Genomic DNA, 24,498 nt, shown 5'->3' on the forward strand with positions numbered 1-24,498 from the left:
ATCTTGACATATCGGGAATAAACGGGCACTTTGTGTTTTTTTGGCGTGTGTTTTGACCCACCTGTCTGTCACACGCACAACACACGTTCATCTTTTACGTGGAAAAAAAATGAATAGCAGATTCCAAAAACGGAGATGCTTTGCGTGAGCGGGCAAGCAAGCGGTTGGGGGGATGTTGTGTTTGTTTTGAGGCACAAACATCGATCTTATGACCCCGTGTCACCCCCCACCCCAAAATCTTGGTGGTTTTTTTTTCACCCAAAAGTTACCAAAATCATATAAACTATTCTCTTCAAAAACTGACTTCAAAAAAGTCTCAAAATAAAATATATATGATCATTTTCTAAAAAGCCAACTGTCTAATACCCAGCCTTTTTTCATGAGATTTAAAAATGTACAACTTTTTAATCAAAAATGTTCTATTATGTTTTTTGAAAATATCAAACATTTTCTCAAAATCTATTTTCATTACAAATTGCCCCCAAAAATCTAAAAAAATATCTTTTCAGTTGCAAAGAAATCCTTTTTTTTCCCCTCAAAAATATCAAACTTTTTTCTTGGAAATTTATCACACAAAATAAAAGTAAAATGCCTTTTTTAATGAAAAAGTATATTTTTGTCTTTGAAAATGAATGTTTTTCCCCCCCAAAATGAAACATTATTCCTGCATCCACGCAATGATGAGCGCTAGTGAAGAAGTTAGCAGACGTCTTTTATTGCATTGAACCAGAAAGTGACATGTTGGGGTTTTTGCATTTTCTTGTCTTCTCAAGTCGAGCGACAAAAAATGAGCCTTTGGTGTCTTAGTCGTCTTTCGGTGCCAAATTCAGCGGTGACTGGACTCACGAGAAACGACTTCCTGCAGCTTATGGGCTCTGCACAAATCCGCCACTTCCTGAACTCAGGACCGCTCCTTCATTTCTTGCCTTTCATGATTGGACAAACCGATGAATCCAGGTGTGCCTGACCTCAGTAACCACGACGACAATAGCCAGACACACCTGGATTCATCCGTTTGTCCAATCATGAAAGGCAAGAACTGAAGGAATGCTATTGAGTTCAGGAAGTCGTAAATTTGTGCAAAGAGCCCGTAGAGCTGTTGTGACCGTCGTCTTTGTTGATTTCATTTCAGCGGCGAAAGATGATTTGAGATGTAAATGTCTTGAGTTGCAAACATGCTCGCGGAACATATTCCGCTTGTAAGTCAAGGCATTTCATAGCTCCTGTCCAATATCGGTCGGGCGTCGAGGCGGTTGATGGCAGAGGATCCTGAGATGTCCTGAGGCATCCGGCCCACAGGGGGGCGCTAGGCGAACATGTGGCTGGATTGCTGCGTGACGCGGATGAAGGTGGTCCGGCGGCTCAACTCCTTCAGTTTGGCGGCGCCCACGTACGTGCAGGTGGAGCGCACGCCTCCCAGGACGTCGCGGATGGTGGCCTCCACATCGCCCCGGTACGGAACCTCCACTGTGCGGCCCTCCGACGCCCTGCATGGCACAAACGAGGGTTGAAACGACAGGTGGGATTTTTTGCAATTACAGTGCATGGTAAAATCCATATTGCGTAAGCTTTTATAGGTCTAACTTAAAAATAATAATAATTACATATATTATTTTTTTTAATTCTCTGAAAAAACCTGATGTGCTTCAAAAATACATTTTTGATATCCGGTAAAAAAAAATATGTTAAGGGGCATAAAAAGCTGATTCAATTAACATTTTCTGCTGACCAGCATTATTAATTTAATATTTGAATACATAATATAATGTACAGTATATGTATATTTGATTATTATTAGTTTAATAAACAAGGTTAGTAGTCTAAGTTCAAACATTCATGAAATATTTCCTGTTTTTAAGGCGCAAATGAAAGTACATTGTGAAAATATTCCCATTTATAATTCTTGTCCTATTGCAGAGTAATTTTTTAGAAAATCCAAGCCTCAAATCTGAACAGCCAAATTTCAGAAATGTCCCCAACAAATCCTTCCGACCATAACGTAGTCCTCAGTGCGCCCCCCAGTGGACAAAATCAGCATTAATTGTAGTGAAAAGCTGCAGCTTGTGTTCTGTTCTGTCCAGAACCGGCCCACCAGAGGGTTCAATGCGGCTCGCAGGCCATATGTTTGACACCCTGACTTAGACCAACATGAAAAACAAAAGAAGTCAAAAGTGTAGGTGTATGGTCCAAGTCCAAGTACCCGTCAAATATATTGACCTATTGACTTGACTTGTTGGCCCAGGGTTGCACTAATGAATCACAAAAAAAAAGAAGTACTGACTGCCCTCTACAGGTTAAACTTGGAACTAAACTTTGACGTGGCCCAGCATTCAATTGAAAGTGAATCTTTTTCTCCATTCATTTCATGTTCACGGCCCACTGGAATTGAAGCGTTACCTGTACTCGGCCACGCCCCCCACGTATTTCTTCATGGCCGTGTCGGAGCTCATCCCGTAGAAGAGTTTGAACTTTTTGCCGTTCTTCTCGATCAAGTCGCCTGAGCACTGGTCGTGTCCCGCCAGCATGCCGCCCATCATCACAAAGTCGGCGCCGGCACCTTCCAGGCCAAAAAGTTCAAATGAGATCAGGGGCAACAGTTCAAGTCAGCATTTTCAAGAACTCGCTCATTTGTTTTTTAAATCAAAGACTTCTATTTGAAGACAAATATAATATTGTTCTCAATTAAGAGAAGTTGTTGTCCCTCTCTCTCTTTCGCTCTCTCTCACCAAAGGCTTTGGCGACATCTCCGGGGCAACTGCAGCCGCCATCCTGAGAAAAACAAACAAAAGCGTGGAAATCAGTCCAGCCACTGCACAGCTTTTGATGAGGGCGCCCTCTATCGGCCCAATACGGCCATTGCCCAGCAACAAGACCTGCTCATGCCGCTTGTCCACTTCCATTTTGTTGAGTGTTGTGATAGCGACACTGAAGTGAGGAAGTTGTGAGCATACGTACAGAGATGATGTGACCTTTGAGGCCGTGGGCCGAGTCGGCACACTCGATGACGGCGCTCAGTTGAGGGTAACCGACGCCCGTCTTGATCCTCGTCGTGCACACGGACCCTAAAATACACACAAACAAGCACGCGCTGTGTATAACGTATCAATAATAATTCAATTGCTTGCAAAAAGCAACTCTCACAAGGGGCAGTGCCCCCCCCCACCACCACCACCAGATGGTGCTGTTGTAATATAGGTATTTATATTCAATACAGAACAGTGATTTCATGGCAAAAATGGAAACAAGACATCTTTGACTTATTTTAGCTGTTAAATTTGCGTCCGCTCGACTGTGCCTAGCAACAAGTGACATGTGATTGTGATTTTTGCGGTGCCCACCTGGTCCGATGCCCACTTTGATGATGTCGGCCCCGGAGAGGATGAGCTCCTCCACCATCTCCCCCGTCACCACGTTGCCAGCCTGCGCAAACATGCGAAAGGAAAAGTCGCCAGAAAAAAACACATGAAAATCTACTCAAGTATTTATATTTTTTCCAAAAAAAATCTGTATTTTGAAGAGTGGACTTAAGTTCCTTAAAAAGTCTGCAATTTTAGTGTCTACTACAAAAGGGACCCCCCCCCCAGTGGACATTATGAAAATCCCAGTGTGTGCGTGCGCTTTTGTGTGTATGTACCATGATGGTGTGCGTGGGGAACTTTTCTCGGACCGTCTTGACAAAGTGGACAAAGTGCTCCGAGTATCCGTTGGCGACGTCCAGACAGATGTACTTGAGGGCGGGCACGGCCTGGGCGATGGCACACAGCTTGTCCAGGTCACCGCTGCCGCTGCCCGAGCTAGCGGCTACATGCTAATGTCGCCAACATCGCCACAAAATGACCAAAAAACAAACAAACCCGACTTCAATTAGCATATGCCTTATTTTAAGTTTTACCAAGAAAAAAAAGTTGTAATCTTACAAGAATGACTTTTTTTTTCTTTTACTCTTTTTACAGTATAACAAGTCAAATTATTAAAATAAAATAAAAATTCTCATCTTACAAAAACAAAGTACTAAACTATATATTTTTAGACAAAGAGATATATTTTCCTCATAATAGGCTCACCTCTTTGTCGAGATAAAAAGTCAAAGGCCACGTTTTTATTATTATTATTTTTCATTTTTGTGATTTAGAAAGTTCAAAAAGGCTTTACCTCCAGGCACTGTGGGTGATTAGCAGCAAAGTTCTTCCATTCGTCCACCGTGTAGTGCTTGTGAATGGCCGTGAACAGCGTGTGCTGAAACACAAACAAACAGAAATAAGTATTTGACATTATTATTTCCTTTACAATAGAGTTCGAGTTTGCTTAACTCTTTTTTATGTCTAGTCATTCGTGTGATCAAAGGTTATTTGTGCATTTCAAATGTATGTCAATTTTTACGGTTCTTTAATTTCATTGGCTGATTGATCTGTGATGTCCAATTAGGTAGTGGGGGGCGTGGTTGTACCCGGAAATTGGGATTGGTCGCTTGCGGTTAGTGACAGAAACAAAACGTGAACATTTTTGATGAAAATATTCACCAACAGAGTTTTCTGGTTCATTTTGGACTCTTTGTAAGGCGATGCAGAGTGAGTACTTCATGTATTTATTTCGTTTTTGTTCTCCGACGGAATGTTTTGTGTGGAAAAGCAAAATGCTAATCTCGATTAGCGACCGAGCATGCTAACGCTAATGCTTGCCTTTTGATTGCTTCTTGTAGCAAATCCAACAATCTGATTGAAATCCATCAAGCTCACGGACGTGGTCGCACCCAATTGTCGCCATCATCTCTCCATCGAAATGAAAATTCGTGAGTAGCATTCCAACACCAGTTGCAACTTGTGTGGTTGAGCAAAGTTTGGGTTTTTTTGCTTCTAGAAAAACGCCCTGTTTTAGAAACGGTGACATCTAAGAAAAAGTCGTCATTTGTAATTATGCGCAATAATAAAATTATCATGAATTAATTAGGAGGAGTTCATCATGTAAAATGTATTTATTGTGAGGCAAACAATAATAATGTGTTATCTACTTGTAAAATTAAACTACATTGTTAGTTAGTTCGGACTAAGTATTACTGTATATAGTGTACAACAATTTGGCTTAGGTTATTTAGACCTAACGTTTAGCGAACATTGCCCTGACGAGAAATCAAAATTCGCTACCTACGCTGAAAGTCAAATCTTGATCTATGTTTTTTTTTTTTTCAAATGTTGTATTTACCCAATGAATATTGTTTGAATGAAAGTAGAACCTGAAGAGAAAAAAACTGAATTGCATTGTTGTCTTGAACAAATCGTCTGGAACAAAAATATTGGTTTCTTAGTCCTAATTTGTGTATGTTTTAAAAACTATAATAAGTATGTGTACTTTGCTGAGGACTTGGGCCATCTGGAAGGTTCCGGTGGTGTCCATGTTGGCGGCGATGATGGGAATTCCCGAGTACGTCTGCTTTGAGTTGCGGAATGTGAAAGTCCTCTGCAGGTCCACCTAGGACAGGTAGCATGAGCACATGTGACTTTGTCATCCAATCACAAATCAGGACTGGGCCTTGACACATTTACCGATTTGGCACATTACTTACTGTCAGAATTGATTCAACTCTTAAAGTGTTCATTTTATTTGGAACTATTTTTGGAATGATTTAAACATGCTCATCATAGCTTGCAAAACATAAACCTTTAAAGTCATGAAGAGAACTATTGTCATTTCCCCCCCACAATGAAACAGTCAACTAAATGACTGACTTCAAGCAGCGGTTCTTAAAGTCAGGTGCAATTAATGCTACAAGGGCTCCCTCTAGTGGCACGTGACAGATTACTGACAATACAGTTGAATATATTTGCATTTAACGACTGTTTTTAAGATCAACCATTTCAGAAGTTTTCCCACCGCTAGTGTGACTTGTAACCTGTGCCACTTTATTGAAAAATACATCTTTTTAGTAGAAGAAGTAAAAAGGAACAAGCTTCTGTTTGCACAAGTGTGCACACCCGCTTATATCGAGGGGTGTGGCTGCGTTGCCAATGAACCAATCACATTTAACGAGCTGCCACTGATGAAACCCAAATCAAATGTTGAAGTACATGACTGAAACCTGACATTTCAACTGGGGTGTGTAGACTTTTGTATCCACTGACTTGTTATTAACACATCTGATGCTCTATTTGCCGGAGTTTGGCGAGTGTGCTGACGCATTGGCAAGCGCACGTGTTGTGTTGCTGCCCGCTACGTGGGGAATGCACACGCTCCTATTTTTAAACGCCTTTTTACACAAGTGCCGCCGGACTCGTGTTGCTGCTGCGGACGTCCCGCACTTGCCAGTGCCACGAATGCAACCGTCACACTGTCGTATTCTGTCGACACGCAAAGATTCACATTAGCAACGTTTGGAAATGCGCTACAAACTTGAGATTTGGGTTCCCCTCAGTCTGGAACAAAAGAAAGTTGTGTATTAGGCAAGAAGAGTCATGTTGTGAGAATTTTTTTGTTTTTAAGGAAAACAAGGCATATTTTAAGGGAGTAAAATATTTTTGAGTGATATTATTTTATGAAGAGAAAAAAAAAAAGTGATTAAGTCTAAGGGGGGAAAAAGTCGTACTGCAAGAGGAGTTATATTTAAAACAAAACAAAACAAAACAGCGCTATAACTTTAAGGGGGAAGCCAGAATTTTGAAGAAAAAAATGCTTGTATTTTTTATTTTTTTTTCATAAACAGTCATATTTTTGTCTAAATAAAAAAATATTGATTTTACAAGAATAAAGCCATGTTTTAATTTAAAATTTTTTATATATATATTTTTACAATTAATTTTTTTACAAAATAAAAAGTAATGTTTTTTCTCTCTCCAGGAAATAGGTTTATTATTTAGTTTTACAAGCTAGTCATTGTTTTCATGAAAAAGTAACTATTTTTCCCCTGAAAAAAAGTTGTTTTTCCCCCAAAATGGAAATCTTTTGATCATTAAATTGCATTAGTGTTGAAATAAAACAGAATTTTTCACAAATTCATCAGTCATCTTTTCATTTTCATTTAGGTGATAGTTAAGTCCCATTTTTTTGTATTGTAAAATTCAATTTTTGATAGAAGCAATAAGTTACCAAAAAAAGTCTTTATTTGTAGTTTACGCCCCCAGACAAGTCGTACGTCATTTTATCCACTTGGAAATCTCCATGCTTGTGTCGTACAATACTGTAGTGCCTTGCGTGCCGAGGGCCTGGTCCGGTGAGTGATGTGGGAGTCGGCGAATGAGCACGTAGCGTTGGCTGTTGTTGGTTCTGAATAGTGACTGTTAATCAGTCTGGGTCGGACTTGTTACGTGTTCATTCATTTTGTTTGTTTTTATTCAATCAGCGGCTCTTTCTGTCCTTGACCATCTGACGGAGCGACTGAAATTGCTTCTGACTAGCGTGCTAGGCTAGCTAACGATATAGACGCGCACTTGTGTTGGCCAGATCTGCTTTGGTGTTTGTACTTAATTTTTTTACGTGTGAAATAATTTGGACATTCTCTGGCCTTTTCCGCACTCTTTCCTCCCGGCTCTGGAAAAATCACAAAATACCGCAAGGCAGCGGAAAACCACCGATATAAAATGTCATCGACATGATCGCAAACATTTTTGATCTGGCATTTTTGAGGCTCCGTGTCTTGTGGGCGGGCTCACTATTTGACAAGCAGGACCTTGTAATGACTAATGAAAAAAGCTTCCATAAATAAGAATGCAATCAGTGACAAGCGGAGCTTTTGAGCGCCGAAGCGCTTTTTGCCTTTGGAGAAGGTCACGCTGCTCTTAGGGCGGGCGGCCGACTGTGACCGGCCATTAGCGCTTGTTACGCAACAACAACACTGAGAGCTGAAGATGTATACAACATTATGGGACGTGCACAATCTGAAGGAAAGTGACTTTTGGGGCGTTTCCGTTTCCTGAACGCAACAGCGGCGACGTTACCTCAGAGCGACTCTTCAGGCTGCTCCTTTTGGGCCGGAACAGGACATCCTTGAAGTCTAGCTTGAGGTCTGCGTCCACGCGAGGCATCCTGGATGATGATGATGATGATGATGATGAGGATGATGATGATGTAATTCCTTTGAGGAAGGCAACTACTGCAGCTGTGACGGTGGTGGCCCCGTATCCGAAGTCCAAACCACCAAATCCGAGCCTCCGGGCTGCCAGTGTATTTATAGCAAAGGGGGGCCCAGCCCTGCCCCGGCCCCCATGCCTTTATTTGGGCCTTCACGCCCTACTCCTCCTCCTCCTCCTCCTCTTCCACCCTCTTTCATCTCCTCTTCCTCCAGTGACACGCACGCACACACACTTGCTGCAGTGGTGTGTGCTGCAGTGCTAAAGAGCACACCCGGTGTCCACTCGGAGCATTGCGAGCAAACCGCAAGAGGGGCAACTTGGGAACTTGGTTGCATCCGGCACCAGTGAGTTGGCATTTGACGGGTGTTGGCCTGGAAATCGGAAAAGACGCTATGCTGTGAAATGCGCGGGTGGTCGGCCATTTTGATTTGAAGATGTCACTTGGATGAGTTAGCGTCGAAATGAGTGTGAAAATATTCGCATCTGGCACCAGCGGTTTCGATTGGCACAAAATCCAACTTGGATGTTCATCATGTCAGGCAGGACGCATGGAACCTGGAATGGAACCTGCGCTGTGACACGAACAGGTGGTCTACCACATAATCTCACGAGCACTTGGCCCCTTTCCAGGCGTCTGTACCGGATTTAAATCTTACCTGATGGTCAGCTAAGCTCAAATAAGATTTTACAACAAGATGGATGACAAATAAACTGTAAAGAATTAGTTATCCCTTTGCGTTGTGGGCGGAGCTTGGCAGCGAAGTTTGAGGAAACACAAGATGACTTCCAAGTGAAATATTTGCATCCGACACCAGTTAGTCTAATTCGCACCAAATTTGGCGTGGCTGTTTATTGTGACAGGACGTTGAAAACTCATTCGAACCTTCGCCGTCAAATGCGCGAGTGCACCATTTTGCTTTTAATTTGGATTTTGCCCATTGCCAGTGATCCTCCTCGGGAATTCACGTAATTGTCTTAGAAAAATAAACACCTGACTTTAATAAATCCATGCTTTCATTCAGAACAACTTTCAGGGCTAATACATGTGTAACTGCAAAAGCCACCAGCAGGTGGCAGAATACTTCCAGTAAACTGTAGCCAAAATGAAAGTGTTGTCATGGCAACGTGATGCTTTCCAATGCACACCATGTAGTAAAAGCTCAAATCTTCAATCTAGATGAAGACTTAACTGTGTTTTTTAAATCAAAGATGCATTTCAATGAATGAATTAAAAAGACAAAAAAGTAGATTTGATGTCATTTTAAAATATATTTAAAAAAAAAAAGATTAGGAAATATTGCATCTCTCCTTTACGTAAGTGACATTTTTATTTATTTTTACTTATTTGTCTTTTTCTTACAGATTTCTCTGTTAAGTGTTCTTAGTTGTGTGTATAAATATATATATATATATATATATAAACATTCCAAAATATGTATATAATATTTGTGTATTTATATATGTATATTTAAATGTATTTTTAGATTAAAGGTAAACCTATTAACTGTTTGTATAAGAAACAGCCCATTTAAATGAAATGAAATATTCTTTTAAAAAAGTAGAATAAATACATCAAATAATTCATTTGAAAAGCATGCATTAAAAAAATGAACATTATTGACACACTTTTGACAAATGATGGTGCGGTCACGTAATAGTGCCACCTGCAGAAGTGTGTTGTCAAATCCGCTCTAGCGTTGCGAACGTCACCTTACCAACGTACTGCACACGATCGCGCCAGATGAAGCGCGCGACGCGGCACTGCTCGCTGGACTTTAGGATTCAATGCCGATCACGTCTATTATAGCAGCACGTTCACTTTTGAAGAATGAATATTATTCAAAAAAGATGTCAAGTCCCAGCATGAAAAAACAATAACGTGAATTTTACATCCTCTTTCCTTGTCAATATTTGATTAAAAAAAAACAGCAACTCTGCCAAGCTTTTTGGGGGAAATATCCCTGCATGATTAACATAACCAGTTCAAACCAGAAACGCTCGCAAATGTGTCAGGGATTAAAAAAAAAAAAAAAAGTAATCTTGTTGATAGAAGAGTTAACTTTTAACCTTTTTTTATGGCCCTTTTGCATCTTAAATACACAATCGTATGCTGTAAATCCAACGCAAACTACAGTATAAAGAGGAAGGAATAAGTTTCACGATCGCCACAGAACAAGAAATGGAACTTGTCGCACTATCGCTAAGAGAAAAAAAGAAGCTTTTTTGATCATGGAAAGAGCCCTAGATAGGTTTTCCTTTTATTGAGTTCAATTTATTTGCGCTTGTGTATCCAAATAATGAGTTGTTTTGATGTTTAAATATAATGGTGGCTTAATGCTAATAAATCAAAACTCTGGAAAAGTAAAATGTTTGTAGGAACTTTTAATAGCTTGCATATGAGGTCTCTCTCCAAAGTAAATAGTTGCATCGGCCCCAGGATTGACCCCTGGGGGCCTCCACGTGACTTCAATCAGATCAGATTGGGGCGAGATCGTCGGATCTTTCCCATTCTCTCATCAAGTGTTTCTTTAAGGGCAGTTGAAAGTTGGTAGCCGACGGGGGAGGGGCCGCATCCCACCTTAAGAGGAGTTTGTTGACTTGACACGAAGTAACCTTGCCCTTGAAAACCCGTCGAGCCGCTTTGCAATCTTGAGTCTGCTTTCCTGGTGCTGGCAAATGCCGCGTTGTTGTTTTCCTTCCACGCGACTGCAGTTCGAAGACGCCAATTGAGAAGCCGACAATTCATTGTTCAACGCATCGAAACCAAGTTTGTATTCGTAAAAAAAACTTTATTAATACTTTGTCAAAAGCATCATATCTTACAGAGTGTCGAATGCTTCAGAAAACAGAAACAAATCGCTACTTGTGGAAAAAATTAAAAAGTCCCGAACTTTCTTCTTCTTGACAGAAAGAAAGAAAGAAAGAAAACAAAATGTGTTGGAGACAACGAAGGCGGCGCTGCTACGTTAAGGCTAAAACTAAACAGTGTGATGCAGCTTCCTCGGTAAAGTGACAATGTACGTTTTAAATAATTGACATTTAAATAATAATAATAAAAACAAGGAAACAACATGCAGACAGATATTGCACACGTCTTTGTACCCTTTCAAACTGTCACGTGAATTTTCTATTTCGCAAGAAGAGGCTTTGAAAGCAGCGGCACGGCCACCATTTTGAGCGGAGGCGGACATTTTAGGATGACTTTTCGGGGATGATATGAATTTGCCTGGCATTTGAGTTTTCATCCTTGCTGAACTTTGGACTCTGAAATGCTCAATTGTGACAAATGGCAGCTCTCCGCTTGCCCACCCTTGCTTTTTCTTTCAACTGCAGGTAGTCTTGTTTGTGCGCTCCTTTGGCATGGACAGAAACGCTCTGCTAAAAAAGGCGGAGTGTCTGGATGCTCGTGCTGCTTGAGCAAACTCATCAGCACGGAAACAAACGCGAGATAAAAACCAAACACTGTTAAACTAAAGTCGAGTTAGTTGCAAATGTGTGGCAAACCTTCAAAAGTAAAACAAATAAAATCAGGATAAAATGAAAAAGAAGGAAACGTGTGACGTATCAGCTCAACTGATCGTCGAAATTCAAGCGCTAAAAAACATTTGGCAGCGCACACACACAAATACACACACTTAAGTGAGGGGGAGTGGCTTGTCCATCAAGAGTCCAGGAAACGGAACACGGATCAAATTAAAAAAAAAAAAAAAAACGCTCCAGAGGCAACCCTCACGTGTGCGTGAAGATTTTGTCGTAGTCGTCCCCACCGCAGTCGTCGCGGCAGATAGACACGGGGATCCCGCCGCCGCCGCCGCCGCCCACCACCACGCGGTTCGCCCGCTGGTCGGCCATGGCCAGGTTGAGCAGGCTGGTGCAGGTGGGCAGGTAGACGTGCTGCACGTGCGCCACCTCCGAGCGGCACACCGGACACAACTGGCAGGAAACAAGAAAGGCGCGTTCAGGGCTTTTCGTGCAGTGCTCATCGGGTGGACAGAAATGCCCAAATATGGGCGGGGGGCAAATTGATATTAATATTGGTTCACGTCCTGTTATTTTTTTTACACATCAATCAATTTAAAGTGCCGACAGTGTCACAAGATACTGCCTTTGATGCGCTTGGTGGGAGCCGCGCAGCATTATGTTGCGTCAGGATGGAAAGTGAAGATTTGAAAAAAAGTTCAATTAGCAGATGACAAAACTCGATTTTGCAAATTTTCAACCATTCGATTTTTAAAATGACGATTTATCAAATGAATTCCATTTATTGCCCAGCATCATGTTTTTTTTAATTAGACAGTTTTGAATGTTTTTGGAGCGCCAATCTGATTCCTTTGGTCCTGAAAATGTGGGTTGCGGCGCCCCGAGGCTCACCTGCAGCTGGTTGGCGCACGTCTGGCAGCACACCAGATGCCCGCAGGGGCAGAAGGCGGCGTTGATCTGCTCCTCGCAGCATAGCATGCACAACAGCGCCTCCTGCAGTTTGTGCAGCCTCTCCTGCAGCGCCCGACTCTGCTGGCAGTTGCCGCAGTCGTCGTCGTCGTCGTCGTCGGAGCCGTCCTGGCGACTGGGCGAGCGCGATGGCGGCGAGCGTTCGCCCCCGGAGCGCGACATCACGTCCACCACGCCGGCGTTGTAGAGGGCGCGGCGTGCGTGGTCGTAGACTTCCTTGGAGGTGCGGCGGATGTCGAAGACGTACTTCTTGCCCAGGTTGATGTTCTCGTTGAGGAAGAGGGACGCCAGGTGGCCTTTGAAGTCGCGGCTGTACTGCATCATCACGGCGTTGGTCACAGTGTCACACCTTAGCGGGTGGGAGAATCATGCAAATTCACTTTTGATTTCTTAGGCTGCATGAACTCAGTTGCACCCCCAAAAAACGTATCAATACGTTCTATTTTGACGTATTGATACATTTTGTTATGCTCGAGCATACGGAAGGCTTTGATGCAGCCTCTGACCTGAAATGGTAGTTATTACAAAAACGGCCAGCAGGTGGCAGCAGAGTATCAGAGACCAACCAGGGCCATGTTGCAAAAAGCTATTTTCCCCAATGTTTGAAACAAATTTGTGAATAATGATGAAACTTGGCTATATTCTAATGCTAATTGCTGAAAAATGGATACAAATATACTTGTTTTTTTTCCTGATGAAAGAAGAGACTCTAATCTTTTCTTTTGGCAGATTCCATGCTTTTATAGCAATAGAACACAATGTTCTGTAGTCAAAATCCAGTCAAACCGCCGGGAGCGAAGGGGCTTGCTTCAGTGAAAATAGCTGCCAGTGAATGAGTTAAGTGTCTTGTTGCCAAAAAGTTGCTAGATGTGTTGCCGAAAGAGGCGCTTACCGGTAGAAGGCGTGAGTCTCCGTGATGGCCCGGTACAGGCCACTGGCGGCGCGGTTGCTGATCAGCTTGAACATGAGCACCACGCTGTCATTGTTGTCCTTGGTGACGGTCAGGTACACCGTCTTGCCCGACTGAGTGGCAATCTGGATGACCGGGTAGCTCACTCTGCGCAGAGAGGGCGGCATTTATGAACGACGTGTTGGATGCAGGGGTGTCAAACTCAAAGCACACTTTTGCTTCAACGGGGTCCGTCATCGGACAGTCCCGGGGGGTCGGACGCACCGGTTGATGAGGCTGAAGTCGTCCTTGCACACGGCGATGCCTTCGGGTCCGACGCCGATGGCCAGGCGCTGGCCGCTGGCGTCGCGGGCCCAGTGCCACTCCACGCCGTAGTGCTCCAGCGAGGAGACCAGCTGCAGGGCTTGGTACTCCACCGAGGCCTGGCTCAAGCCCTCCAGGGCCTTGTGTCGGGACACGATGCTGCCACGAAAGGGCGGCGATTATTCAGGAAGACAAAAAAAAAGTCTCGTGTTCCCATCGATCTTGTGGAGTAGTCGAGGAACGGACCACTAACACGACCCTCTGGAACTGTCAACGCGTTGCATAAGAGCTTCAAGGGCAACGCCACTACTCGTATTGATTGATTTGGACTTGTTACATACACGTTGCATTGGCCGTTACCTGTTGACCGTGGCGGGACACGGCTCCTCGCCGCAGAGCTCCAAGTACCAGTACCGGGCCGTGTTTTGGTTGTAGTCGCCGAACTGGGCCTGGGCCAGCAGGGCGCTCAGTTCCTCAGCCTGCTCCGAGCCCATGCGCAGGTGGCCGTTGTGGAGGTCCTCCTTTACATGCGTGAAGAAAATGTGTCTGGTGGACAAACGGGAACTGGTTAGCGCCAGGAACGGACATTCGGGACACTGCGGGGTTTTGCATGGACAGGCTTTTGTTATTTTCAAATGTGACTGGCGAGTCACTGGGAAAACCGGAACACAATGAGGCAGAACTGGCGGGCTGGACAAAGTCACAATGACTCACTTTCTGTTTTCAATGCCTCAGCAAGAGGAACAATGACAAGTTCCCGTGAAAAAGGAGCGCCGATAGAGTGGCAGTAAGTCTCGCTGCAGTTGCCGGCAACAATGGCCAGCGATTGGTACTTTTTGGGTCAGAAGACGGACAGTGCTTCGTGGGGGGGGGGGATTTATCAGCCCACTCATCTAGAGGAAAAGATGGCGGCATTACGAGGAGAAGGTGTTTTTGTTTGGCGTGAACAACGTGACGAGAACACGGAGTTCTGGCCCGGCCAAAGAAAACAACAACCACTCGTGGACTTGGGCAGGGGGCGGACCATTGTTTTGTCCACAAGATGTAAGGAATTCTTCAACAGCAGGAGACCAGAACATCCTGACATCATCACTCAGTCTCTGAACTGAAGTAACCTCAACTCCTCCTGCAGTTGACCTACGGCACAGTAACCTTAAGAAGATTACAACTGGAAATCAGGTTGGGCAGGCCTCCTGGTGACTCACGTTGGGAGACTTTTGCAGTTTTTGTATCCGCCAGCAAGTTGATCTGACAGCTCTTTTTGGGCCGGACTTGGTGGGCCGCCAATTGGCGATTATCTTTGGGGTGCGGGTCGGAAACCTGCAAATTCCCGCATCGATTCCCTCGTGCCGCATCGGAACCTCACGCAAAGGACAGCGTAGCTGGGAAAAAGTATTTTGATTGGGCTATGGACCGTAATGGTGCTGCTTGAAGGCAACTCGTCCCAACAATGCGGAACGCTGAGGGATGAACACGACGATAGCAATTTCTCCGCTTTTGGAGGTACTAAATCGGACATTTTTCAAGACAACAGATCTCAAGATCAAGTTTTACCGAGGCAAACCCAACTGGTAGACGTAAACAAAGCCCGAGTCTCTTGACTGTCTCTTCCACGGAGGTGGTCCGTGGGGGACGACAGTCAGACAGCAGCACTTCCTTTCCTTATCCGGTCTTCGGGGACAGACCTAGACATCGGGGGGGGGGGGGGGGGTAAGACTTGGGCTGCAAGGGCCGCTCCCGATAAAGCCAGACCATAACAAGCTGGCGGCGCAGCTCGCTGACCGGGGTTGTAGCAAGCAGCGCTTTGATATGATGTCAAACATCCTCGTCTTCGAACCCCCCCTGGCTACACTCCACACACACAGCAAACACTGCTTCATTGTGTCAGGCGCAGCAGGAGTCATGTGACGCAGCAGCGCGGCTCCTTTTGCGGCCTACCTGATGCAAACAATAGACTGGAGAGCAGCAGGGTTCCAACCTGGGGTTACTACAGGGCAAGGCACCTGCCGGGGTTACTACAGGGCAAGGCACCTGCCGGGGTTACTACGGTTTAGGCGGAGTGAGGTTACCGTCGGTCACCGTGTCACCGAGCATCATTAAATTAGAGCCCAGCTTTGCTTGAGACGGATATTTTCTCCACAAACTCAAAACACATTCACTTTGCATCTGCTTTATGGTTATGGAGCTCGCTGACCAGCTGTTAAATGTGAAATGCATTACGTACAAGAAATGAATGTAAAAAAAATTAATAAATGTATCAGACGTCCATTCGTCAGTCCGCAAAATGACGTCGCTTCTGCCGAACAAACAAATGGCGACGATGACCAAACATCCTTGGCGGTGGCCATAAAAATAAATGTGACGCGAGAAAAGCGCAGTACGCAGTTGCTGCGTGGTCCTCGCCCGGGTCTCAGCAGGTGCTGCTGTCGGGCTCAGGACAAATATTGGTTTTAAAAAGAATCAGCAAGGAAGCCGACAGACGGCTCTTCCACTCTGACGGCCCTGAGGCGGAATGCGGCGGGGGGGGGGGGGGGTTGGATTGGGGGGGGGGGGGGGCGAATGTCAACTCTCCCACAGAAGCGCCACAAACTAAACTCAACTAAACTGCTTCTCACGCTGGCAGTAGAAATAAATACAAACCATCCGTGCGGTCAATAAAAACAGTTGAGAGTTTGGTCAGCAAGTTTCGGAGTGAAGCTCCTGCAGGGCGCCGCTGGCGAGAGGCGGACCGTTTGCGGACAAAAAACGTCTCGGCGGTGGTTTTCGTGCAAGCAATCAACAAGTCATCGGGAAAAACAACAACGTTGCGGCTCGGACGCGGCGTGTTCGTTGGGCAACGCTTTTCAGTAGCCAAAAGGTTTTTACTACAAACATGAAATGTTTCTTTGTATACGCGCTCGTAATGCTCAATCGTACGAGGAACAAAGTCTCGCTTGGTCAGTGGTTTTGTTTTTGAACTTGTGCTAAAAAAAAAACACAAATAAAAAATGTTTGTACGCATTCTTAAGGAGCGGACAACCAAACTGGTAGCAAAGTCCAAATAAGTTTGCCCAGTGTGTCTCTATAAAAGCATTGTCCCCTTTTGGGGTCTTCCAGCCCGAGTGGGACGGTGAGAACAAAACGTCCCCACACAAAGTGAAACCCAACACCACTGCACTCGCTGGCAGCCAATCAGCCGCAAGCGGTTCCGTCCCAACAATGCGGCTCGTGCTGGCGTTCCAAATGCCGGGGTTACTAGCAGTCAATGAACTCCAGTAAACTCTCTCATCAATCTGCACGGAGTAACGGGATGTCCTCAACGTATGTCTCTTGCCGCTTTGTGCACGGCAAACAAGTTGGTGGGCTTTCGTGTCTGCCCCCCCCCCCCTTTCCCCCCCAATTATGGAAATGATCAACTTTGCCACGCGCTACCCACAATCCACGGCATATGCAAAACATCCCTGGAATTTTGCGTTGCCAAATTGTCTGACTCTTGCTTTTTGAGTCGTTTGGACAATTTCGCCTGTAAAAGATTGTCAAAAATATGGAATGTTCTCACAAAATGCCTGCTTAAAAACTTCCTGTTCAATTTAGGACGAGTCCTCAAGACTTTTTCGTACTTCTTTTGTCATTTCTATGCCATCTTATAGATTTTGTGGCTGAAATCGGAATGATTTTTTGTGTGGCCTAAATAAGTTACAAATGCAAACAATGTTTCAACTGGATGCAGGGTAGTTAGTTAAAAAAAAAAAACTGGCTCAAGATTTCTCCATAGTTAAACTTTAGCTTGAGGCAAAACAACCCAAAAAAACTTGGCATAAGAACAAAGAAGGTTAACAGATTCAATACTTGTGATCATTATTTTTTTTTTTTTTAATATAAGTGCGTGCCAACAGGTTGTGCCCTGCTGTGGCACCCGATGCTAACTAAAAACTAAATCAAATAAGAGCGGAAGGGGAGGGGGGAAAAAAAAACAACAACAACAACAAACAGCCCCCAGCGGCTGAAGTTTAGCGACGCAAGCAGGCTTGTTGGTCCACATCACAGAAAAGCTGATTAATGCAAATAAGATGCTTAAATACAACAACAACAACACAAAACAGACTTTCTTTTTCTTTTTTTTTGGGGGGGGGGGGGGGGTCACCACTGGAAGGTCGCCATGTCCTCACTTCACTTCTTCAACAGACTCTTGAAGTTTAAAGCCTATTTCATGCATTTAAAGAGCTGGGCTCTTAAAAAAAAAAAAGATGGCTGCTGAAGCGTGATAAACTCAAGTCTGGCTAATTAAGGAGTGCTGAAAACAACACAAGCACAGCAACATGCTTTTAAATGTTGCTTCAACAAAATCAACTTCATTCCCAAGTGACAAAAAAATGGCTGCCAGTCATGAAGTGAATGGACACGAAGCCTTTGTTGCGATGGATCCCGACCATTTGCGGGTTCAGAATACACGCGCCGCACGCCTGAACGGCGTGCTGGAGGCGAGCCGCCAGCTTGACGTGGCAAGCAAACGTCGCCTTGCATAAGCGCGGCACGTTACGTAACGCGAAGGCGCGAGAAGGAGGAAGACGACGACCGCGGCGTAGAGACGCACAAGTCTGGAACTCGTCAGCCGCCTTCTTGTCCGGCGTTGTGACAAACTGCTGGGCTCGCTTGGAGCGCTTGCAACAAGGCCGCGTGAACACGCGCATGCACGGCCGAGTTTCTCATTTGTGTGTGCGCGTGTTAATGTTCCCAAAACACCGGTTGAACATTACCTACAAGTGCACGCATGGATTCATCCCAGCGCCTTCTATGGGTGGCTTTTGCATACGAGATTTGTGTGTGCGTGAGACGATGAGGCGCGCCTGTAGAGCGGCAACGCCAGCTTACATTAAGTAGGTCAAAGGTGACAGCTTGAAAAGCAGACTCCGGGTGCAAAGTCGACACATTTGAAAGGAATACGTTTGAGGAGTGAGTAAGTGGGGGATGAGGTCAAAACTAAACTCAAAACAAATGAGCCAGAGTTTACACAAATGATGTGGCACAGGTTCCAAAACCAATCTGCAAATAGGTGAATGCTTCATGCTCAATAAAAGAACCACTGATTGTCGCACCCAAACTAAGTGGGGCCAAATTCCTTCTCCGCATTTGAGCAGCAGGGGGCCGCGCTCGGGAACCATTCGGTGATCAAACCCGCCAATTCCATCCCTTAATGCCGAGTGTCAAGCAGGGAGGCAAATGGCTCCCATTTTTAGAGTCTGTGGTATGAGCCGGTCCGGGGATTGAACCCACAACCTCCCAATCTGGGACACTCTACCACAAGGCCACTGAGCCGGTGAGATTGGGGGTGCAATAAGGAGTTGAAAGGTTGCCGGCATGCCGACAAATGGTGGGCTTATTCTGCTGGCTCGCATATCCTGCCGCACCACATTGACCTGTAGTAAGCCCAGAAGAGCTTGCGATGGGGTTACTCCAGGGCGTTTTGTGGCGTGTAGCAAACTGCGACACGACCTGAGGCGCATTGTCGATCAAACATCGATAAAGCTGCCTTGCCTTAAAAGAACGTCTGTGATGTTGTTAGTCTCAAAAATCCAATTTTTGCTCCACTTGACTAAAAGTAGGCTCATCAAAAGTATTAGCGACGTAACCGGCTCACACAAACTCGCCAAACACAAGACAACATGAACGTGATCAAGTCTTTTTCTAACTTCACTTTTGCCACACGATAAATGATGAGGAATCGCGGCAAATCGGACCGTCAACGTCGACCGTGCGGGCTTCATCGAGACGAGAGAAACCGAAAACAAGCGTTTGGCGGTGTACGAGATGCAACGCAAAAGCACCAATTAGACGAGATTTCCAGCCAGTAACGGAGGACAAAAGGCCACCAATATGCGACTTTGCAAATACAACGGAAACCCAAAAGGATTTTGGGATGATGTTTCGGCAAAAACTCAAATGAAGCGATTCTCCCGACCGCTGTGTGGGAAGCGAGTGGAAACGGTTTCGCGCACCTGGTTTGTTCCTGCAGAACGAGATGCGGCTCCACGAAGAACTTGACCCGCAGCCGCAGTCGGCACGGCGTCACGTGGTCCACCTGCTGGCAGATGCGATTGCGCAGGTTCATCCACAGGTTCTCGCCTTTGTTGCCCGTCAACTGCAGCCCAAAGTAGTCCACCTCGATGATGCCCAACTTCCTGCAAACCTGACACGACAAACAAAAAGCAAAAAAAGCTAAATTGGAGAAAATGCAATGAGAACCCGACAAAAGACAAACCAGACATACTGGAAGGAAATGCGGGAAACTCGATGGATTAGAAAATAGCTCGATTCCTACAGCTGACAATTAAATTGAATATGCTTAAAAATATTTTTTTTTCAAAAACAATTACTGCATTTTTTAAATGACATTGTAGTTAAAGCCGATTAAGGCAAACGTATACACTAATAATTGTAAACATTTTTAAATTGTAATCTTATGGGATTGAGAAAGACAGAATTTAAGAAGAATAAATTGGGATTTTTTTTCCCCCCCGAGGAAAAAATGATGAGGTCATACTTTACGTAATTGTACTTCGCAAGTATAAACAGACTTTTGTTTTCTGTTGTGTGAGTATTTTTCGTTCGTTTATTGTTCATACTTTGTTATGTGCACCACCTAAACAAATATAATAGTATATATTAGCAGACCTTCTTGCACTTTAAAGATCTTTTTCTCCAAAATATTGCTTGTCGACTCTTGTAGTGCAACTCGTGCCTCATAACGAGTCAAGCACAATAATACATTGATTTTGGGCTTTTTTTGCACGGGGGTGGGGGGGGGGGGGGGGTTCGTCCCTCCGACGTTCCGCCCCTGAGCCCACGACGTCCCCCTCAGCCAGCAGCAGCAGCAGTCGTAGTCGTTCCAGATTACATAACCGGTCCAAACTCCTTCATGTCGTGCATACGAAGCACAAAAGTGAGCGGAGGAATCTGATGGACGGTGCACGCAAATCAAATGCGATGTGAGCGCGAGTTTACGTTCTATCGGAGAAGCGGAAAAAACTAGTGACGTCACAAGAAGCGCTCGGCGTTGGGAATGAACTCGAGTAACCTTTGAGGTAAGCCATTCACGTGAATGCAGCTTCACTTTTTGTTGCGTTTGCCGCATCCGGAATCGAGAAAACTTGCGACTCCCGCTTGTTGTTTTCCGTTCATCTGTCCAATTAACGAGGAACATGAAAAGAGCGCAACGAAGTTTGTAAATATCAACGGAGTGACGTGGACAGACGCCAATTCACGCCACAAAGCACGCGTTTGGTGTGATACGAGTCAAGTTTGCTGGAAAAGGATGCCATGTCGGCGTCTTTTGTCCCGAACGAAGCTCACCTTATTCAAGCAGTCTTCTCCGTTGGCCTTGGCGTCAACTTCCACTTCCATCACCACCGAGTCCGGACGGGTAACGTGGCAAAGCATTTTGCTTCCCACTCTTTTGGTTTACGCGCCCCTCAAACAACCACAAATCAAACAATGCTCCGGCGTTCTCGAACCCCCGACATCGATTCCCTCTCGTCACTTTCTTTTGCTCCCTCTTTACTCGCTGGTGCTGACGTGCGATTGATTATATAAACGAAGCGGCGGCCACAAGCCCCGCCCCGCTCGCCGACCGACCAACAGCGTGCATGCTTTCATAGTAGTTGCCGGCCATTTGGGCCAATCAGAAGTGTCGTTGAATCGGATGCCCCGGCGAAGTGTTCATGGCGCCCTCTTCTGGCACTTTCGCTTCCATCAACTCAACCCTGCTCCTTTTTTTTTTTTTTTTTCCTGGAGAGCTCAGTATATTGTTCATTCGGTAATTTTACCGATTTTACATGTCATCATCATTGCTCTCTCTTTTTTATTTTTATTTTTTATTTTGTATGTGTGCGTGCGTGTGAGTGTGTATTCATTAGTTCACCTAAAACCTATTAAAAAAAATCCCATACCGTTCACCTAAAGCGAACACTTCCACCCAGAGTCGTGAGGCTTGTCAGGAGACCCGAGGAAGGACCAAAGAAAAGACAGGAAACTCAACCCTGCTCCTAATCAAGCAGACACTTGAGCCAACTGGAGAGGAGGAGGATGTTTAATCGTGCCTTTACAATCTTTCGTTCAATTATGTATGGCAACATAGTCCAGAAATAGTGACGGAAACGCCAAATAGGTCGCCTCTTCAACACGTGGCGTCTAGACAGGTGCATGACAACAAAAACACATTTTTGATGTTATGAAGGTTATCGTCTGAAGAATAGCAACAACCGCAATCAATTACGAGCTCAGTGAGCAGTGTTCTTCAAACTGCTTTTAAAAAGCAAATTGTGACACTAGACAACAACAACAAAATGGAAGCTTTGCTACACGAATTTTACGTTTACAACCTGCATGATCATTGAACCTGTGCTAAAACGTTAGCATGCACACTCGAAGGACTTCCGCTGTCGAGGAGACGGCATGTGAGAAAAGGCTGCCTTCGTTCTGGTTGAGGGGCGGGACAGGTGAGAAGACCCTGCTTATAAGAAGCAACACGTGCAATAAAGCACTGCTTTAATTCTTATGCCAAGGAGACAATGTATGTAAATGATGAAGAAGCAACGTGCAAGAAGACACGGCTTTATTCCTCACGCGGAAGAGACCAAAAATGTGAGGAGGTGCAGCTTTAATTCTTACCAACGCTGCTTTCAAAGAGAAAGACCAAAGAGGGGGAAAAAAAGCACTGCTTTAATCATGCTAGGAAGACAACAGGCGTCAAAACACTACTTTTGCCAACGAGACAATTCATGCAAGGCAACGTTGCTTTAATTCTTATGCTGAACAGGTCACTGATGCATGAAGACAGCGCTTAGGGGAGATAGAAAGTGCAACTTAAATTCTTAATGCCAAGGAAAACAAATATAGACACAACACTGCTTTAATTGTTGTGCCAAAGAGAAAACAGGTCAGGTCAGTTGATTGTTTCCTACAATCTCCATGTTTATCCGCGATATTATTGTCAGAAATGTCAACTAGCTGACCCAGCGGACCACATTGACCAGGTAGTTGACATGAAGGAGCTATTCATTAAGCTAACACTAGCAGCCAAGTTTTTGTTAATCAACCATGGCTTCTTTTATTTATTTATTTTATTTTTATTTTTTTTTTTCTGGAGAGCTCAGTATTGTTCATTCGGCAATTTTACCGATCTGACATGTCATCATCATTGCTCTCTTTTTATATATATATATATATATATATATTTTTTTTTTAATTAATTTTTATTTTGTATGTGGGTGAGCACGTGTATGTGTGTGTGTGTGTGTGAGTGTGTATTCATTAGTTCACCTAAAACCGATTAAAAAATGCCATACCGTTCACCTAACCCTAGGAAATCCCCCACGCTCCGATCCACCTGCCAGTCATGTCGGTGAGTGTATGTGGTGCATAAAAAAAATGAATAGGGGGGGCTAAAGAGAAAACAATCTCCATGTTTCAGGGATGTGATTTTTCCGCTAATTCGCGGAATTCCGCTTTTTTTATTCCCCCCCCCCCCCCCCCCCCAAAAAAAATTCCGATTTTTTAAAAAAAAAAATTTTAGTAGTTGATTGTGTATGCACATGACTCCGACAGATAACATCTTCTGCTATAACAAAGACATTTGTGGTATGCTCTAATATGAGTTACTTTTCATTTGGTCATGATACAATTATTTGTTCATGAAATTTGAACTCTTCAACATTATTTATGTGTTAACTTAGTAATCACATTAGTTAGATATGATGATATTCTCAGTGATAGTTTTTAAAAGCAAAGGCAGTCCAATGTTTTTGAATGTGACTGATTTTGAGTTGACTAAAACTGCCATTTTATATGGGATAGTTCAATATACATTGAAAATTTATGCTGTTGTTTTGTCTATTTCTTTGTCATGTGAGTGCATTGAAAGTACTTAAAAACTGGACCGAGCTGGTGCCAGCAGCCCCCAGACCCCCGGCTAAATTTTCAGATAATTTCACTTTGGTCAAATCACATCCCTGATGTTTATCCGCGATATTATTGTCAGAAATGTCAACTCGCTGACCAGCGGACCACATTGACCAGGTAGTTGACATGAAGGCGCTATTCATTAAGCTAGCAGTAGCAGCCAAGTTTTTGTTAATCAGCGATGGCTTCTTAATGTGTTTGATTCAAAAGATCGGGAGCCGACATCAACGGCGGCGGCGGTGGCGGCGAGCGTCCGTTTGCCCTGCGGTGACGCAAGAAGGCGGCGCTCGGGGAGGCGCAGCTGCCAAGTCCATACATGGAAGTGCAAGGAGGAAGGTGAATGATTGGACACACACACACACACACCACACACACATCCCCATGTAGACCGAGCTGGACGTTGGACTGCCCCCCCCCCACCCCCCCATTAAAACGCAGGATTCAGTGAACTCTGGCCTTGCAACCGTGTTATATAAGCAGATGAGCTTTGTAGCGAGCCGACGTGCTCGCAGGCACAGACTACGCAGATGGCGCAAACCAAAAGATAATGCGCCGGTTTGACAAACTGGAGTGCGGACAAAATAAGAGCCTGAATAAAAGCTGCCAAATGTTGCCAACTGGCTCTTATTTGTGGATGCACGCAACCTTATCAAAGGCAGGCTTCCTACGGGGAAGTTCTGCTACTTTCATCCTTTTTTTAAATACAGTATAAGACATTTCAAACAAATGGTAAATCATGTCTTCATTATGCCCTCTGCTGGTACAAAAACTTGTCTTATTTGGTAACAATGTTTTTTGGTGTGTGTGTTTTTTTTTTTAGGATAGCATTTTCAAGTCACT

The 24,498-nt window shown here is 44.5% G+C and overlaps 3 protein-coding genes across 5 annotated transcripts in view; 1 reads left to right on the forward strand and 2 right to left on the reverse strand.

The window, feature by feature from the left end:
• Window positions 1–695: 695 nt before the first annotated feature.
• gmpr (guanosine monophosphate reductase) lies at window positions 696–8,286 on the reverse strand. The gene is made up of 9 exons (XM_077548409.1): window positions 7,926–8,286; window positions 5,347–5,466; window positions 4,153–4,236; window positions 3,635–3,808; window positions 3,339–3,420; window positions 2,956–3,062; window positions 2,727–2,769; window positions 2,398–2,557; window positions 696–1,487 (listed from the first exon to the last, which is right to left on the reverse strand). The coding sequence occupies exons 1-9, from the start codon at window positions 8,010–8,012 to the stop codon at window positions 1,307–1,309; spliced, it is 1,038 nt and encodes a 345-aa protein (XP_077404535.1). The 5' UTR covers window positions 8,013–8,286; the 3' UTR covers window positions 696–1,306.
• dtnbp1b (dystrobrevin binding protein 1b) overlaps window positions 4,413–24,498 on the forward strand; it is a 38,068-nt gene continuing 17,982 nt past the window's right edge. For 2 of the 3 annotated variants that reach the window (XM_077548410.1, XM_077548411.1), the window contains exons 1-3: window positions 4,413–4,568; window positions 4,700–4,789; window positions 23,869–23,994. In XM_077548410.1, the coding sequence (XP_077404536.1) occupies window positions 4,780–4,789; window positions 23,869–23,994 (136 nt within the window). In that variant the 5' untranslated portion in view covers window positions 4,413–4,568; window positions 4,700–4,779. Of the gene's footprint in view, window positions 4,569–4,699; window positions 4,790–20,588; window positions 20,784–23,868; window positions 23,995–24,498 lie in introns of those variants that run through there. The other variant, XM_077548413.1, reaches the window with a different exon arrangement.
• On the reverse strand, window positions 10,829–21,246 carry LOC144037172 (E3 ubiquitin-protein ligase MYLIP-A-like). Its single transcript, XM_077548408.1, has 7 exons — window positions 21,052–21,246; window positions 19,698–19,888; window positions 14,083–14,268; window positions 13,684–13,881; window positions 13,402–13,566; window positions 12,432–12,858; window positions 10,829–11,993 (listed from the first exon to the last, which is right to left on the reverse strand). Exons 1-7 carry the CDS (start codon window positions 21,136–21,138, stop codon window positions 11,790–11,792), a joined length of 1,458 nt encoding a protein of 485 aa, XP_077404534.1. The 5' UTR covers window positions 21,139–21,246; the 3' UTR covers window positions 10,829–11,789.

This window comes from Vanacampus margaritifer, chromosome 17 (assembly GCF_051991255.1).
Source record: "Vanacampus margaritifer isolate UIUO_Vmar chromosome 17, RoL_Vmar_1.0, whole genome shotgun sequence".
NCBI lineage: Eukaryota > Metazoa > Chordata > Actinopteri > Syngnathiformes > Syngnathidae > Vanacampus > Vanacampus margaritifer.